General features: G+C 42.7%; 3 protein-coding genes across 3 annotated transcripts; 2 read left to right on the top strand and 1 right to left on the bottom strand.

Annotated features, from left to right (window-relative positions):
• Window positions 1-2,518: 2,518 nt before the first annotated feature.
• On the top strand, window positions 2,519-7,947 carry ufsp2 (ufm1-specific peptidase 2). Its single transcript, XM_086120172.1, has 12 exons — window positions 2,519-2,605; window positions 2,768-2,855; window positions 3,297-3,480; window positions 3,549-3,615; window positions 4,031-4,185; window positions 4,273-4,465; window positions 4,687-4,833; window positions 4,897-5,061; window positions 5,872-5,996; window positions 6,072-6,148; window positions 7,067-7,191; window positions 7,281-7,947. Exons 1-12 carry the CDS (start codon window positions 2,597-2,599, stop codon window positions 7,365-7,367), a joined length of 1,422 nt encoding a protein of 473 aa, XP_085976298.1. The 5' UTR covers window positions 2,519-2,596; the 3' UTR covers window positions 7,368-7,947.
• Window positions 7,948-8,676: 729 nt separating this feature from the next.
• Window positions 8,677-12,802, top strand: cfap97 (cilia and flagella associated protein 97). The gene is made up of 4 exons (XM_086120173.1): window positions 8,677-9,365; window positions 10,017-10,288; window positions 11,517-11,661; window positions 12,237-12,802. The coding sequence occupies exons 1-4, from the start codon at window positions 8,846-8,848 to the stop codon at window positions 12,356-12,358; spliced, it is 1,059 nt and encodes a 352-aa protein (XP_085976299.1). The 5' UTR covers window positions 8,677-8,845; the 3' UTR covers window positions 12,359-12,802.
• Window positions 12,803-12,988: 186 nt separating this feature from the next.
• slc25a4 (solute carrier family 25 member 4) lies at window positions 12,989-18,027 on the bottom strand. The gene is made up of 4 exons (XM_086120174.1): window positions 17,852-18,027; window positions 15,735-16,221; window positions 13,771-13,911; window positions 12,989-13,396 (listed from the first exon to the last, which is right to left on the bottom strand). Exons 1-4 carry the CDS (start codon window positions 17,960-17,962, stop codon window positions 13,239-13,241), a joined length of 897 nt encoding a protein of 298 aa, XP_085976300.1. The 5' UTR covers window positions 17,963-18,027; the 3' UTR covers window positions 12,989-13,238.
• Window positions 18,028-19,009: the final 982 nt, after the last annotated feature.

The following is a 19,009-nucleotide window of genomic DNA, read 5'->3' as shown; positions in this document are numbered from 1 at the left end:
ATTCCAAATGAAGAATGCAATAGTTTGGTGAAGTCGATGGGTCACAAGTTTTCTGTACTTATCACAAGTGAGGGTTATGCCACCACATATTATTGTAAATGGTATTTACTTTAAGTTAATTGAATAATGTCGGTTCTAATACTTTTGCAACACTCAAATAAAAGTTGCATTTCTGAACTTTTGTGTCATATTCATCTTTCGATCTGAAACCCAAATGTCTTCGGGAGACAGCGAAAACAAAATTAGTGACCTTGCCGTTTCGGAGGGGACTGTACATTTCATAACCATGTATCAGGAATTCTCGATGTGAAAAATAATGCACCCGGTTTTCATGATGTATACATCTAGATGTCATCACACTCAAACAAAAGATAGACACGATGCTTATACTGGATGTGCATGGACGCCTGGCGTTTTGAGCACAGAGCGCGTGCCATATGCTGTATATACAGGCAGTGCACAGATCGTGTTTATGAAAGTCAGGAGAAGATAGCAACGGCACTGTTGCAAATCATGGCCGGCAGGGTGAGATTTCACCGGGGATAAACAGCACTAGATTCCAGCTTGAGCTGCACGAGGTCAACGTCAAGCAAAACCGGTTCCAAATAGATTGTGGCATTCATATGGGGTGCTCCACGAGATGTGTTTACAGTAAATGCTCATCGTTTTCAGCTGAGACGTATGAACTGTTATGAAGCAAATGTCGGAAAAGAACATACCATATTTCCTGAAATGGTGGCCTCCACAAGAAAGGATTATGTCCGTTGGAAGAAATAAGTGCCATAGTTGAAATAGATCCTTCTTTTTTTATTATTTTTATTTTTTTATTCCTCAGGATAAAAATATAATTTTTGTTACCGACACCGCCATGTGCCATGTGACAGTTTGGGTTTTTTCATTTTAGCTATCTTGTATTTCATTTTGATCATAATTATTCCAAAAAAAAAAAATTTGCTGTGATGATGAATTTCAAGCTCGCATTTGTACCGCACATCCAGTGCTACTACACACTTTCTCCAACGCTGTGTCCACTCAATGCCTGGTCTTGCATGATGGCTGCTGTGCTGCTGCCCGAGGCAAACAAGCAAAGCACGAAGAAACACTTTTGCCCTTCTCTGTTACAGTGAAAATCGTATGAGCTTTGGTTTCCCACTAGAAAAAGACAATCAATGAAATCTTGTAAATGTCAATGCAATCAAGGAAATGTCAATGTACAGTATGTTGTCCCAAGTTGCATAGGATGGGTGACATGGGCATTGATGCTGGAATAATTAGATATTGTATGCCTCACTCCATCCTATAGATGCTGACCCACCAGTAGAGACACACATTTATAGACGTACAGCTGTTGAATTTGAATATGTACACGATATAACAGGCTATTGAATCCCTCTGGGTTCTGTGGTCAGGATACGTTAATGTCGTTGATTCCAAAGCTATATTATTATAGTTTATGAGGCATTGCAAGACAAGAACTGCAGTACCCTTTCATGGTTTTATTGTTTCTTTTCGCTACCACTACAAAGGGGCAGCCATCAATCAAAGGGTGCGGGTGTGCTGCAGCCTATGCCAGAGAACTCTGGGTAAGAGTTCAGGTACTTATCTTCAACCCATCATAGACAAGGTACAATCAGGTCCATAAATATTGGGACAAGGACACAATCCTCACCTTTTTGGCTTGAAACACTCACCACAAATCAGATGAACGGTGTTGGAATGACAACCTTTGTTGATGCAGTCTGACTCGAACTTTTTTAAAAGACCAAAACATACCAAGATTTTTTCTTGCCAGCTGCCAGACGTGCTTGTTCTCCAAAGTAGACATTTTCTTAGGCCCGTATAGTCGATGGGCAACACAGGCTGTTGTTCGCACAAACAGGGAGAAAGAGTCTCCTGCACGCAAGCACAAAAGTGGAGAATGCCGAGCGCTGGCTGCGCGCCACTTAAAAGTATTGTTCCCTGTTTGTTCCCAGGAACAGCCGTCCCAAAACGGTCTGGGCCCCATGGGGAGTGTTGCCTCCATCGAAGGCAAAACAAAAGTCAATGTCGGGGAACAGGTCATCATCGTGTGTGACAACAACGTAGTCATTGCGTGGACAAATGACAGCCAGCCTGTCTACGACAGCAAACTCGACAGCGTGACCTCGGCAGGTAACACCTTGGTCTTGAACTAAAGATTAAAGTTGGCTGACAAGGTCATCGAGGTCTAATCCTGTACATTAATTCTACAATGAATGAAACGTGTGAAAAAATGCATAGTATTGCTCCTTTTCTGAACGTGGTGACAGAATTATTCCCGTTTTGTTCAGTTGTTGCATTTTTGGCGAACGTGAAAAGAGCTTCTCTTATCGACAATAATCATTGCCGGCACATTTACCCAGAAGTACTGTATTCAATCGAGCCGCTCTCAGATGAACGTTCTATTTCGATTTGCCAAAATTACGAGCTACCTTGAATGCAACACTAGTAGGCAGCGCTGTTATCGTCCAATCAGCTGACGCGGAAAGAGACACGTTGAAGTACTGTCAAACAGACATGGCAGCCTCCGGTGAATAGACTACCTCGCTCCGTGTTTCTATATTTCCCCAACAAAAAAATGACCATGGTGGGCATGTTAATGATATAAAAAACACTCTGTGAAAATGTTGACCGAGCTTGTTACTGTCACGTAGAAAGCCGTCGGTTGAGTAGCGCGTAGTCACTTGCTGTCCAGATACATGGTAAATGCAAAACTTCCACCCCCAGCTTCTAATTTGTTTTATTTCAGATTGTGGATTCAAATGGCATCGAGACAGGAGACTTTCTCCGTGTGAGAGGACCGCTGGAGCTCAAATGCATCCTGGAAAGCACGGATGGTATGATGGAATTTCATTAAATACGAATGAATGTTCAAATTTCTCTCAATTAGTATGTTCTCCAATTAATAACGCAAGTCTGTGCGGTTAAATTAATATTGTATGAAAACACGTTTATAGGTTAATTTAAGACTTAAAATATTCCACAAGTGTGAATGTGAATGCTTGATGTTTGTCTCTATGTGCCCTGTGATTAAATGGCGACCAGCCCAGGGTGTTTGGCACCTCTCGCCCAAAATCAGCTGGAATAGGCTCCAGCTCACTTGCGACCCGAATGAGGCTATGCTTTAAAAAAAATAGATACATGGATGAAAATAGCTCAACTACAGGCAACAATTGTTCTTTTTGTCACTATCTTTTTGTCAACTATCTCTCAAATACAATATGTAACAATGCAATCAATATAAAATAACACACACTGCGCAATGTTTTTTGTTTCAGTGATGCTCATGCGTAAAGCCATCTCAAGAACATTTGAGAACCTACGCTCTCACGTGAACTCGGAATCCTGCGTCCTTAGTGTCCAGGACAGCCCAGTTATTATTTGGCCAAATAAAGGTGTTCATGTGACTCCGAGAGAAATATCCGCAAGCACAATGTGTGAAGAACTACATAAATGGATACAGTAAGTTCTTTCAGTTTTTTTCTGACACCCATTCCATTTGTTTCCATTTTGTTTCGCTTATGTTTCAGGACGGATGAACAAGAGATGGCTGGCAAAAGGTCTGCGAAAAAGAAAGGCAAAAAGAGCTCAGTAGCTGTATGTGAACATTTTATATTTTGTCATTTTGTATTTATATTTTTCTTCTGTGCTCTATGACATTGACAGTTTGAAAAATAGATCAAATTCAACTTGGTCATTTTACATCACAAGTACAAGGCAGGAAATAAAGATTGCATCTAAGCCGAAGTGTAAAAGCATTAATAAAATAGCTTATACAGTTCAATAAATGAAGCATGGAAGGCATGAGATGATGTATTTATATAGACTACGAACAGGCAATGACTTTGACTATGACTAATAAGTATAATAGCTGTACAATATGACAACTACACTACACTATTCACAGTGCTTGATGCAATTTACAGTACAAATTGTTATTATGAAGGTACAATTATTATACAGAATGTACATGAGAAGATTTCATCACATCACCAATTTGTTTTCCATTCAGAGAGTGATCAGCCTAAACCTGATGATGGAAGTGACAAAGCCAGGTCCCCTCCCTGCACCCACCCTCTGCAAAACCATCCAGAAGTCCCACTTCCTGTCTACAACTCTTCCCATGGATTGTGTTGTCAACATCCGCTCCGCTGACACCATCAAAGAGTAACCGGCCCAATGAATAGATTTTTTTTTTTCAAAGAACAGACTAAAAGCTTGCATTTTAAAACACTCCGCGATCTCATTATGCAGTGCCTTTGAGGGCCTGTTGGAGGCGCTAACGCATCAACTGCATGAGATGGAGCGTGAGATGCTGCGCCACATGAAGGGCACCACGCTATCAGTCCCGGAGCCTTTCCACTTTCTGCTTCCGGAATCCAGAGGACTGGTGACGGCAGTCTATCCTGCTCGGGTGCCCGACAGCCAGCTCGAGCCCCAGCGTAAGGTACTTGACACACAACATCCAGCAGATTACATTTTGGAACATACTTGCCCTTCCCACTCAGTCATGTACTCTTCAGTGTATTTGTTGTGTGTATGATGTAATCCGTTGCTGATGGGGGAGAAATTATGAATAAAAATAAATAAATCTGAAACATCCCAAAGCACGTCATCTTTTAAAATGGACTTTGCAATATTTTCCTATAATTTTTGCTACATGAGTAGGAGCTGCATGAGCGCTTTGAGCTACCAGAAGACAGACCCTATTTTAGAAGAGCCAACGCTTATCACTTCCCTAATGAACTCTACAAAGACGGTTATCTCCGAAACCCTCACCTGGCTCTCACACATCCTACCTTGGACGACGGAAAGGTAAATCTATTTAAAGATTTACTCAGATGGAAGAGTAGTCCTGATGAGATGTGTTTGGTTCAGGTGTACTTGGTGCACGGGCTGTACAGTTACCACCACTACATGCAGGACCGCATGGATGACAATGGCTGGGGCTGCGCTTATCGCTCCCTGCAGACCATCTGCTCCTGGTTCCAACAGCAAGGCTATGTGGAGCGGCCCGTGCCCACTCACAAGGAGATCCAGCAGGTAATGTGAATTGGATGGAGTGTTTTTTTATGTACCGTAGTTACTTTCACAAAGTGCAAGGCAAGGTATTATAGTTCATGAAAACGAAAAAAACTACAATGAAAATTCTTTACAAAAAAAAAAGCGAACTCACTGAAATGACATCTTATGTTTATTAAACTAAGCAAAACAAACTATAATTATAGTAAAGATGTCCATTGTTTTATATTGGAATTGCTATACGTCCGCACAGAAGACAGGTCAAACAGCCGTTTGAGATCTGTAGTTTACTTTACCTTATTATGCAATAGCTTTTTTTTTTTTACCTTGCACTTGACTAATACTCCCTACATTTAAATAAATAAATAAAATAAAATAAAAACTACACTAAAGTGAAGCTTTTTCTGAAATTAAATTAGCACTAAAACTGAATGGATTGACATTGTAGTTTATTTAAGATAAGATAAGAAAACTTGTTAGTCTCGCAATGGAGAAATTCCCAATTCACAGCAGCAAAGTTATGAAAGGAAGAAGTAGAACAACAAAATATAGGAGCTGCTGGAAAGGCAGCCACTCTCGCGGCGCCATTTTGAAGTCAAAATAACAAAAATAACACAACACAACACATAGGACACAGACAGTCGTGCAATCTTCACCACTTTTCTGCATACACTTTGTTGTCTGAAGCAGTTATAGATGAAAGAGGAGAGGATCAAAGTGTCCTTTCACCAGTGGATCAGAGACCTCATGCTGAAAATGTGCACACGTCTGCTACAAGATAAGTTTTGAAAGCAAAACTTGGCTTTTCTGTCTGATACATTTTTGTTTTAGGCTTTAGTGGATGTTGGTGACAAACAAGGGTCTTTTGTGGGGTCTCGTCAGTGGATTGGATCCTTTGAGGTTCACGCCGTCCTCAACCAACTCCTCGGGGTGACTTCCAAGATTTCGTTTGTGAGGTTTGTCTGACGAGCACCCCGCTCTGATGGATTCCGATTATAGATTTACGGAGCGGTGAATATGTGTGCTTTCAGTCAGGGTTCTGAAATGGCCTCCAAAGGCAGAGAGCTGGCCAACCACTTCCTCTCAGAGGGCACTCCCGTGATGATTGGTGAGCTCTTCACTTTGACGTTCAAACATGTTTCAAACGATAGACCCAGCGCCTGCTTCATTAGGTACACCTGCTCACACGTATTTGAGCCATTCTGAGCTCTAGTCACAAAGATTGGGTTCAATTTTGGTTGACACTGTGAGGCATTAATTCCGCAGTGTTTATTAATGTGGCTGTACTTTGCTGTGATGTTGATTCTGACAGCTGTTTCAAATGTTTTCATCAAATTCGATGAAGTATACTGATCCTCGGCTAATATATCAGCCGATATAAGGCCTTTTCAAAATAATAATCGTCCAGAGCTTTGTTGATAAAATACAGATATAATCTTACTTTCGCATGAAACCATAAATGTTCAGAACGTTATTCTGCGTGAATTCAATTCTTCTCCATCCTCTCATACGCCCATTCAGGTGCAAAGTCTGTAAGTAAATATATTTTATTAAGCTTTAGATTCATTGCTAGGGAGCAACATGATAACATGATAAGCTGTCCACTGTAGTAACTGCTGTCCCTAAAAAGGGTTAAGTGAGAATGTTGATGATCTTTTGCTTAAATGCCTCAATTATTCTGCTTTAATGACAAAATCTTAAACAAATCACCTTTTCTGCAAATTATAAACTTTTCATTTTTAATTACTAGGGCATCTCAAAAAATGTGAATATTTTCAAAAAAAAATCCTAATTGCTTTATTTAAAAAATAATAATGTTATTTCTGATGTCATAATTTTCTTGAGAGTAAATTTGGGTTTTTTGTTCACATTATAAAGCCAAATTATAATTGAAAACGTTAGTGTCACTTTTTGAATTTACTACACAAATGAATTAAGGTTTTGCATTATACAAATTTTATGGGATGCACCTGTATGGTGAAAATATGTTGACGTTTGTCACGTAAAGGTTCTTTGTCCCTTGCAGGTGGAGGGGTTTTAGCTCACACCATTCTGGGCGTTGCTTGGAGCGAGACCAGCGGGCAGATTCGCTTCCTCATCCTGGACCCTCATTACACAGGCGCAGAGGACTTGCAGGTCATCACAGACAAGGTGGGCCTTGGAATAAATTGCTGCTTCTCCACATGTCTCCCTTCCAGACATTGTTGACTTTGGTTTTGTATGTCTCGTGTTTTCCTCAGGGTTGGTGTGGCTGGAAAGGACCTGAGTTCTGGGATCAAACCGCGTATTATAATATGTGTCTCCCCCAGAAGCCAAAAGCAATCTGATGTACAAGCCATGATGATGCAAAAGCCCAATTCAGTCAAATCAGGTTCTGATTTTCTATGTATGTAAACTCATGATTGTTATTGTGGCCGCTCTGGCTCACAGTAGTTTCACCAAACTAGGATTAATCAAAACCCATGAATTCTTCATCAGAATTATGCATCCGGCCGGGTACTGTACACACGCAGTTGTACATGAGTGCAGACCTGTCTGTAAAAACTGCAAATTTTGAGGATATTTGAAATGCTGTGTTTAAGGATCATAGTTTGTGGTTTATTTATGGTTAAAATGATCATTAGAGGCCATAATCACTTTCAGGAGAACGTCAATTATTCAGATTACTTTTCGCAGTCAGGCTCAGTCCTTTACCCCCTACAAATAGCCTCTGGGTCCACTGTACAGTATTTTATTCAGTATTCTAGTTAGATACAGTGCCAACAATATCTGAAACATCTATTTGAATTATAAATCCATCATACACACACACACACAATGTGATTTTATTGGATTAAATTAGATTGTGCTACTGTTGTGGCTGGTAAGTAGACATATTTGATCTAATTAAATCAGTCCATCAAATTACTCCTGACAGATGCTTTCATTTGAGCTGCAGATTGCAGTGATGTAACATTTATGCGACATATACTGTAGTGTACATATAAAGTATCATAAGCAACTCCAAGATGTCTATGATCATGTGCTTGTAGTTTTAAGAGATCAGAATGTTGTCTGTGTTTAGTAGCATGTCTGCTTTTTACCGATCCTACTTTGTCATAATTCTCATGTTAAAAGGTGAAAATATTCATGTAAGCGTGTGAAACGTATCATGTAATAACCTGAAAACTACAAAATGTGACAACGTTGGCCCCGCGGAGAATTGCTCAACTTGTGTTGTCACCATCCTACAGCAGGACGCAGAGGCAGGTGCTTCTTAATTCAATGGCACTTAACCTGGAGTTCCTGAGTTTTTACGAAATTGACAGACACTGTTTTTCAATCCAAGTACGACGTTCCAATCTACGTCCAACTCCATCTACTCCATCGTAAAGGAATGACAACCTGTGGGTTGACAACCAATGCCATCTAGAGGACAAACGGTGCAAGTGAATAGATACGTCATACTCGTCAGAGGCTGACATTAGCCTTTAAATCCGCTGACATCAACACGTAAGGTCTTTGATCGGTGTAATTGACACGCTGATGTAATTGCGAGCCGTCATCGGTGTGATGCTTTGAATAAAACCGCTGTGTCACTTTTTCACCACATGCGTGAGAGCGGTGATGCGCTTTTTAAATCAGAGTTCGAGCTCTCTTCGAGGCTGGTTCGGCCTAGCTCGGAGTTTGAAATGTGTCTCCACGAAGCACCGATCTGGCAACCGCGACTCACAGCAACCGTTGCCGGGAAGTGACGTCATCCACCCCCTCTAACTTCTCGTCTTCCTAGTTTCAAACGCCGCGCTCGAGGGTTACCCGGACGGTCATGTTCAACCCAAGCGACTTGGAGGGTGACGTCGACCACTCCTTTTTTGACAGCGACCGCGACGAAGATAGAGACCGGCGTGGAGGAAGTAGCAGCAGGCAAAATGCAGATGAGGACGGTCCGAGCGGCTCGTTCCAGACGCTAGAAGACGACCGAGACAGCAACTGCAGCACGCAAGACACCCGGGGGCCACGCGCCGCCCGGCACTCTGCGTCCGAGGCAGCCAGTGAGCGGTCTTCACTAGCCAAACGTCCGCCGAGCTCCTCCACCATGTCCAGCCGCTACAGCTCGCCGGGAGGCTCGAGGAGGAGAGGCCGAGAGCCGTCCGCCCGTGTCCCCAGCAGGACGTCCAATAGGTCGGATTACACGCTAAGGGACGGGGACAGTCCGGGCTCCTCACCTTTGCAGCGCCTCAGATTGATGGAGCCTGGGGAGGGCAGCGCCAAGGAGAAGCGGCGACAGAGTGCGACCCCGACCCGAGCCAGTAGCATCCTCCGTCCAGAGGGAACCTTGAATGCAGGTGCAATGTCCGAGAGATACTCTTTGTGGGGTCGACTCGTACATGTTAACTGGGGCGTCGTCGGAAGTTTCTCAGCGCGGTGGGCTCTCTCCGGGGTGACACAACACCCCAGGGAGGGGTTGCCAAGCATTCAGGCATGCAGGCACGCCTGCATGCTCCATTCTTGATCATAGCACACTCAGGATATGTTTGGGAAATGGAAAGGCGTAGCAATCACCTTTGCCTCGAGCATTGGTTGTATATTTTTATTTTCTTGTTTTTGTGCCGCTTGTGGTATTCCGCTGGGAAGAGTTTGTGCGGCCAAAGTCATGGATGCTATCGAAATGAAAGTCGCGGCTCAGCTGACTGTGGCCATGTCGGAGTACCAACAGGTGCACACAGCGTCTGACGAAGATTATTTTAACACTGATTTTGACGATGATTTACTGTAACCGTATGTAAGCCCGTATGATGACTTCACAGAAAGGCATTGCAGATGTGAATGTTTGATGTCTTGGGTTGGCTTACTTCGTATACAGTAGTCAGGTTTTGATTTTCATTCAAGGTGTGAAAAAAAATCACATATACTGTATCCAGTACAACACCTGTTACAGTCATAATCAAGCAGGAAGATAATAAAATAAATAATAAATAATTCTTACATTCTTCCAGACACGGACTCTTTTGCCAGCGGGAGTCTCATTCAGGACAACCTCATCCTTCACTGCAGAGGACGGCCGAGCAGGAAAAACTTCACTTTCAACAACAATGAGGTCCGACGCATTGACCACGAGAATCAGCGGCTCCTGCGGGTGCTTTCCCGAATCTCCTTAGCCCCCGGTGCCATCGTAAACCAGTTCACCCGCAAGAACACCACCCCGCACATCCCCCACAGCTCCGTCAACCGCCTGCGAGAGCAGAAACGCATTGATAAGGACAACCAAGTGAGACACGTTTTTGATATGATAGTTTGATGTCATTGTGATACAGGTGCGACAAAGCCGACAGTACACAAGTCCCAAATATTAATCTCTCTCTCCCCAAATTATTGATCAATCTAATGTGTTGAAAAGCAGTTTGCCGTCTTTGATGATGAAACATTAATTCCTCAACAAACATGCTGGGGGTTTTTTTTCCCTGAAAGTGATCGTTTTGCAGTTGTGAGTAGTTTGCCTGATGGCAAGTAATTATGTTATACTAAATCAGGGCCTCACTCGCTATATTTCTGGTTACAATGCTGGAATAAATCCACTGATGACTTCAGGTTTAGTGTAGGTGGTTGCTCAGCTGAGTTTTAGTAAGTGTGGGCGCACTGAAAGAAGACACGAGAGAGATGTGGACAGATTGCAGCAGGTGGGGAGTGTGGTGGTGCACCACAGCAGGACTGCACTGTGACATTGTCGGAAAATCTAACCTCTGCAGTTCTTTTGGCTCTTCCCACAGTATACTGTACATGCCTTGTAAGAGTGGCACTCTCTTGGTCTACGTAGCTGAAAAACTGGTGTCCTGCATACGCAGTAACAGATTGAGAGAATCCTTGGTTTCTTTTTTTTTTTTTGTGGTCATGTCACGCTCGCAAGGACGCTTGTGGCCAGGCAGACTTGTTAGCTGCCCTGTAGTCCAGTTAGTTGTCTTATTCTCACCATGCCCACAAAAGCAAATTCGAAGCTGGTAAGGACAGTCACTGTTGTGACATTATTTTGTACGTGTGAATATTGCATAAACTTGTTTGGATGTCTTGATAATGGAAGATGGCCAAAAACTGATTGCATTATGGCTCATAATTATATATCAGTACAGTATCCAATCTGTCCAGCCCATCATCCAAACTACCTATCATCTTGATCTTTATGCCAATATACGTTCCGTTGCTGTGTGGTTAGTCATTTCCACAGACCAGTGTGCGCTCGTTCGCCTCATTGTCGCTGTCTATTCCTGGAGTGCAGTAATTGAAAATGAGATCACAAGTTCATTTCTCCAGTCACGTGTCTCAACGTTAGAGAAGTGTGACATGAGTTCAGTTTGAAAATCTGAGTCATGACACTTTTCATTCAGTCTTGTGGTTTTTGCCTTCTGACAGCAATATAAGCAATGTTGATGACGTGTTGCTTGTTAGAAGGTTCCTTCTAGAAATGTACTATATCCGTAACGGTATCTTTGATTTCTTTGCAGGCCCTCCTAAAGCGGTTGGAGTACGTCAAGTCCACGCCGACACTCAAGCGTTCCAACCAGCTGTCTGACTACCAACGTCACGCCAGATTTCAGGCCACGCCGTGTGAAGTGTGCGACGCCGCCACCAATATACTTCCATCCAGCGGTACGACCTCAGCACACACACCAAAATGTCAGCAAAAGCAGGAAAATGGAGACATGCATTTGATTCCATGTGCAGGGATGTAGCCAGAAATCTTTCACTGGGTTGGCCAAGGTGACACAACATGGCTGTGCATGTGTACGACATTCTTCATCATACCTTCCACAGTCAGGATTTCATGAAATAATCATATCCAGAACAATGCCCATCACACTTAGCAAGGTTCTGGATATGTGTGCTTTTGATTTTATGAAAGTATGACTATGGATCGTATGTTAAACACTTGACTTCTCTACCATGTCGTTTGCTGGCGATGGTGTGAAAGTAATTCTGATATCAAGGGGTGTTACAATACTGCCTCCATCTGAAAATGGCAGAAAAATCACAGTGATCAAAATTTTCACCGAGGTGTGAGGGGTGCCAGGGGCGTGGCCAGAGTGCCAAGGGGTGGCCATGGCCACCCTTGGCCACCATGTGGCTCCGCCCCTGTCCACATTATGAAATGTAACATGTTTGAATGTGAATATGAGATGTACAGTATACGGGTGTAAAATGTGACATGTTGTCCTCATCCGCAGTGGCCGGCTTGAGCTCCATACGGGGAAGCACCTCCCAAATAGGAACACGAGCCACCTCCGCAAGCTCCAACGCAACCAGGTCCAAAGCACTCCTCGCGGCCCGCCCACCTTTCTGTTGTTAGTCATATGTGTCGCACGGCGTGAATGTGTCTTTCATTCCCTTAATAAATGTGTCTATTTTACCGCAGGAAATGTATGAGTGATCTAAAACACGAGAAAAATATAGCAGGGATATTTCTGACTGCAGGGTAAATAACACAATAGTCATTTTTCAAAAATGCAATTACTGTACATTAAAATTTTATATTTTTAAGAATCTAAATAGTACTTTGTAGTCATTTGATAGCAAATCAAAGTAGTTTTCCCATTAAGAAAATGCCATATTTAAAAAAAAAAATCTAATTCAATCATACATTACACTAACAGTTTAAAAAGCAAATGCCACATTTATCACATTATTTTTTATTAAATTATACATTTAAAAAGTTATCAAGAAATTATAAATCACATAAATTATAATTATAAATTAAACAATTGGCATTTTCAATCAAATTCAGTCTGTTACATTTAATTGTAAGGTTCATTAAATTTGAATTAAATTATATTTTAAAATGCCAGTTTTCAATCATTTGACAACTAGTTAAATAAGTCATGTCATATTTCCATCAGTAATATGTTTGAGGAAAAAGTGATAACTACAATTGTATAAAAAATTTAAATAACAGTAATTGACAGGTTGTCATCGCAACAAATGGTGAGAAACTAAATCTTTATTAGAACAGTTGCTTATTACAGTTGGCCTTAATGTGGCACTCCTTGGCCACTTTATTAGGTACACCTGCACAATCCAATTGCGTGCTATGTCTTGCATTATTGTGCAGCTATACCAAATGTCACGGCTGCGGAGTATGTACAGAATCTTTACGGGCCTGCCACACATGTAAAGAGCAAAATTAAGACAAGCGAGCATCCTGGAGGATTTCCATGGCGACAGGCGGTAGCCTATGTGTACTTCTTGATCTCATCGTACAATACTAATACGAAAGCTCCACCCATGCCTCTGATCACGTTGGACCAAGCGCCCTTGAAGAAAGCTTTGGGACCTTCATCCTTGAGGATCTTCCTCCAGCAATCCATTGTGCCCTTGTACATGATCTCAGCTGTACGACAAAATAAATAACAATAGTCATGTTATCCTCGAAAGCAGGGCGGCCAGATTCAGCCTCAGAACTAGTTAATGGCCACTTGCGTTGTTCAATTAAAAATATGGAATGCATGTATCTGGATGGCTAACGTTTCATTTTCGATCATGTCTTACTACTGCCCCCGGCCCCCAAAAAAATATCCACAGACTGACTGTTATAGGCCCAGATCATTTGGGGGGCCAGAAGCACTGCAGAAGATAGCGACGAATCCCCTGTTTAGTTTTGAATAGATTCCACACATTTTCCATCTTAGGAGGGGAATTTAAATTGTCCAGATAAAATCAAATTAATAAATGATGTCAAAGCCACATGTTTAGTGATGGGCTCACCTCCTTTGCGACCAGACTGCATCATCATGCGACGTCTAACGGTGTCGAAGGGGTACGACACCAGGCCGGCCGCGGCCGTCACCGTCTGAGCGATCATCCAGCTGACCACGATGTGCGTGTTCTTTGGATCGGGAAGCATTCCTGTCGATGGGTGGGGCAGAATTATATGCTTTGTCACCCCATCGCCTCAAAATCAAAACTTTTACGTACACTTGAACAATACTCATGCGATGCTCCATGAGCTGTATCGAAAATGCTGCCTTTTACACAGATCCATCCATCCATCCATTTCCGAACCGCTTGATCCTCACTAGGGTCGCGGGGGGTGCTGGAGCCTATCCCAGCCGTCTCCGGGCAGTAGGCGGGGACACCCTGAATCAGTTGCCAGCCAATCGCAGGGCACAGAGACGAACAACCATTCACGCCCACACTCACACCTAGGGACAATTTAGAGCGTCCAATCAGCCTGCCATGCATGTTTTTGGAATGTGGGAGGAAACCGGAGCACACGGAGAAAACCCACGCAGGCCCGGGGAGAACATGCAAACTCCACACAGGGAGGCCGGAGCTGGAATTGAACCCGGTACCACTGCACTGTGAAGCCGACGTGCTAACCACTGGACTACCGGGCCGCCCTCTTTGACACAGATATTGATGCTTATATTGTCAGAGAGGTTTGTATAGGGACAGCGATTACGCCACTGGACAGCTTGTCATCAGGTTACAAGGTCCATAAAAGGGTTAATTACTGCGGTTGCAATTTGCAGCAATGTAGAAGCGTACTACTATACCACAGGAGAGTTGTTTCTAATGTATCCTCTTTGCCACCTGACTTCTGCACCTCAGTCTATATCTTACCACCTTAAAAACCAAACTCAAATCTATTTAAATTTGCATAGTCACTAAAACTGCTTTTTTTTCCCAAACTATTGTTTTAAATAGGACTGTACGTATCTCCACAAAAGATGATTCAAAATGGTTTGACACACTGGGTGCGAAACGATTCAAGGATGGTTCGATTTGAAAATGGAATGATTTGATTCGATGGAAAATGATTCGATATGTATGGCTCATTCCGAGAGGGCTATGATGCAATGAATTTTTTTTGGTTGTCATTTTACATCCATTTGAATGAACTTGTCAGTACTGTAAATGTGCCATTTCTTTCCTTATAAAATATATTCTCTCTAATAAAAGCCAATTCGATTAGCATCTCGACATATTTCAAAGTGGAACAAGTCAGTGCACTTAGTCCTTTTAAACCAAAAAGTGATTTCCCGGTTCAAAACTTTTTTGTTCCAGCCACAGTTTTAACTTGCTAACTACTATTAATTTAGTTTTTAAGTGTTGTTTTATTGATGTACGGAGTCCTTGTGGGTCTTCAAAAGCGCTTTCAAAAATGGAGTAACGGTTACCTTAAATTACTTTTGCTGCAAAATCTAACATAACATTGCATTGCAACTTATAAATGTGCATGTTGCACTATCGAGCAGAGAAGTGGGTACTTACAAATTAGTGTAGTTATGCTACTTAGCAGTGAAGTGGTACTGAAGAATTGAATTTGCTGTAATTACACAACCTAACAAAGTCTTAGAGCTATGAAGTGGTCAATGACAAATTAGGGTAGCTGCCCTATCTTGCGACAGAATTTGCTTGGGTAACATATCTATACTGAATTATAATTGACCTTTGACCGCTTGGAAGAATAAATACACTATTTGAGTTCATTAAGTTGACTCGACTTAAAACCCAAAAGGAGCTACCGAATAATTTCAGAGGCAGGTCTTCTGTCGCATCGATACATCAGTATCCAGTTAAACATTGATTTTGCTTTATAAAGCACAATAACATCCATGTAAGGTTGAGGGGCCTTGGTGGGGGGGAAATGATCCCTGCGAATGTTCGAGGCAGAGGATTCAGTCAGCTATGCGAAATACCGCAGAACCGTTTGTAGTTTTCCTTGCCTTTAGCCGTGTCAAAGCAGCCGAAGTATGCAGCCCTGTAGATGATGATGCCCTGCACGGACACATTGAAGCCCTGGTAGAGCCCCTTAAGGCCGTCCGTCTTGAAGATCTTAGTGATACAGTTCCCCAAGCCAGTGAACTCCCTTTCAGCCGTGCCCTTGCCGATGTCAGCGGCCAATCGCGTCCTGGCAAAGTCCAGGGGGTAGACGAAGCAAAGCGAAGTGGCGCCGGCCGCGCCGCCCGACGCAAGGTTGCCGGCGAAGTAGCGCCAGAACTGCGTCTTCTGGTCCACGCCACCCAGGAAGATCTTCTTGTACTTGTCTTTGAAGGCAAAGTTGAGTGCTTGGGTGGGGAAATATCGGATGACATTGGCCAGGTTGCCCCTCCAGAAGGACAGAAAGCCTTGTTCCTTTGGGATCCGCACCACGCAGTCGATGATGCCCTTGTACTGCATCTCGGCTGTGATCTGCTTACTGGCATGCTGGACCTGCACAAACAAACAGTATAATAAATGTAACACTGAAAAAAAATGTATAACATTAAATCACAATCACAATATTGAGGGGGGGAAAAATGCAATTAGGTGATTTTTTAAATTTGTTCAGCCCTACTACAGTATGCACTATGAGCCCCTGTCAAATAAATCACACTCAAATGTTGTTGTCCAAATCAAAGTCCGTGTTGAATTTCCAACCCTAAGGACTGTTTTTTTTTTTTTTGGTACACTTGTAAAATCTCACGAAATCAGGAATTGAAAGGGGCATGTTATATATATATATATATATATACCGGTATATTAAATCCTTTTGAATTTTTTTGGAAGCAAACAGCTGGATTATTTCAAATAATTTTGTAGTCTGGGTGGGCATTTTTAGCAAACCAAAAAAAAAAAGTACAAAATAATTTACTGTATTGAGTGTTTTTAGGCCACGAAAAAAAAGTACAGATGCGCACTCTATTCACAATATTTACAGTGATGTATGAAGTGCCGCCCCCGTGAGTGAAAATGCTGTCTTTACAGTTGCCCCCTCGCCATGAATTCCTTTGAGAAAAATATGGTTAAGTGTAGGTGACCTCATTTCTGATATGTATTTTAATTCTTCATCTGATAAAGACATTTTGGACAATAGCATGCTTCCGAAACGTTTAGTCGCTTTTCTGTCGTAGCTGCACAACGAGACATGCTTGGATGTTTGGACAGGAACAACAAGCCCATTCACCACTTTGGGGATTAACAAAGAGACACGGTGAGTTCAGGACACGATCACTGAGCTCTAACTGTCACCTCCTGTCAGTGAAACGGCTGGTTGTCCCAATAAATTTTGTCCGCGTAGGGTCTCCACCACTGTCACTCGAGAACGGTCCCAGTATGAAGTTACAGCTCCAGAGTTAAATTTAGCGCTTTCCTTTCACTGCTTATGCCCGAGTCAAGTATTAAACTTTGGCTCACACACGTGTAAGATGGGCCCTTCAATGGGGACGCACACAAATTAATGTAACTCGGCAACGTGAGCGCCATCATTGCTGTGCGTTCAAAAAACGGCTCAATTCCATATTTACAACACGTAAGGCGTAAGCAAGTTTTACACACAAATGATTAACGTTAAGATTTGATTGACTTGGGCAGCAATTGGATTGACTAACGTTTACGCAAGTAACTACGACTTGGTTAGTCAGCAGATATTGCTCGATTCGCTTTTACGCACAAACCGTTGATTGGTTGATTTGAGTCAGAAGCTTGTTCTTGGTCGATTCATGAACTTTTACGCACGAAAAGGTTGGTTGACTAATTTCAGTAGTTGGTTCTCACTCGATTCTCTGACTTTTATGGACACTTTATGCATGAAATGTGGTGACTTAATCCTCTTTATTGACACGCATGACGCAGTTTAAGGCTACGTCATCAACTTTTATGCACGGGAAGAATATTATTTCACGACTATACTTCTTCTGCACACATTACGCACCGAAATTCGATCGCTTTATTTGACCACCTGCTCCATGCTGACAAGCTGGACGCTCATTTAGACGTACGTCGCCAAGTTTTGACGCAGTTTCACGGTTGTTCTTTCGCGCAACACACAGTGGAAGCGTGGTGATGTTAATCTTTTCATTACCTGCAGTAAGAGTTTGACTCTCTCAATGGGTGCCACGGCCGTCTTGGAGATGGCTGCGGCCACGCCACCGGCCAAGAAGTCCTTCAGGAAACTGGTCATTGCGTCCGACATGGCTGCGCGCTTCGCACAAACACACCCAGGTCCTCCAGGAAACCCGACGTCGCAGCTCCAAGTGGACGATGCGCTCCCCACTCGTGTCCTAATATATGAGGGGGAGGTCGGGTATCGCGAGAATAAGGAGGTGATGGATCTGCTGCGGGTCGAACCCGCACACGAGGCTGGATAAATATCTGAGGTTGAAGTTCACGAGGAAGTTTAACGATGTCCTCACACCAAGGGGACGTTTAAAGGACACGCGAGGATATCAAAGACACATTCATTTAATACGTGCCAACAATCTTCAACATGCAAGACCTGTCCGAAAACGTCTTTAATTTTGTACAGTCGGGAATATTTGGTGCGTTTTCATATTTTTGAAAATATTTTATGCGTGGTAAAACCGACCTTTTAATGAAGCTACCCAGCGTGCACCGCGACATCAACTTGATGTTGAAGATTGGTCAAGATTTTGACTACCATTATCAATAGCGTACAGAAGCTTTGACATCCTTACGTTTGTAAAAAAAAAAAAAAAAAAGGTCCAACCAAAGGATCAATCCCATATCCAATTACTGCATCATACATTGTTAATCAATCTATTTGACATCAAAACAACGTTGCCCCGCACAACTTGACATCAAGTTGACATGGATTGGATGTCTACAAACAAGGCATTGAATTGATGTCACAATAAAATTATAAGACAACGTTCTGCCTCACATTTCGCTCTAAAACACTCGGAGGCACACAGGTGTTTCGGGGGTGTCCAGATTGCACCGGCCGGGAAGTCAGGTCACCTGTGTTCGTCTTCTCAACCAGCGCCCACGTCTTCGTCGGCATTGCTCAAAGCTTTTTGTTGGTAAATACCCACATTATGGTGATATTGTTATCATTATTATCCCCCCCCCCCCCCCCGGTCCTTCATTGTAAAAGGTGTATTGTCAATGTTTCGAAACACTTGTCATTAATCAATGCTAATAGCAGTTAGCCAACTAAGAGTACCGGTAGTCAAAGCTAATGACTACGCTTTTTCACTTTCAACTGCAGTAAATGCCACTA

The sequence above is a fragment of the Hippocampus guttulatus genome, chromosome 9 (assembly GCF_054856545.1).
Source record: "Hippocampus guttulatus isolate MCC_2025c chromosome 9, RoL_Hgut_1.0, whole genome shotgun sequence".
NCBI classification, from domain to species: domain Eukaryota; kingdom Metazoa; phylum Chordata; class Actinopteri; order Syngnathiformes; family Syngnathidae; genus Hippocampus; species Hippocampus guttulatus.
This window is presented reverse-complemented; position numbering and strand designations above follow the sequence as displayed.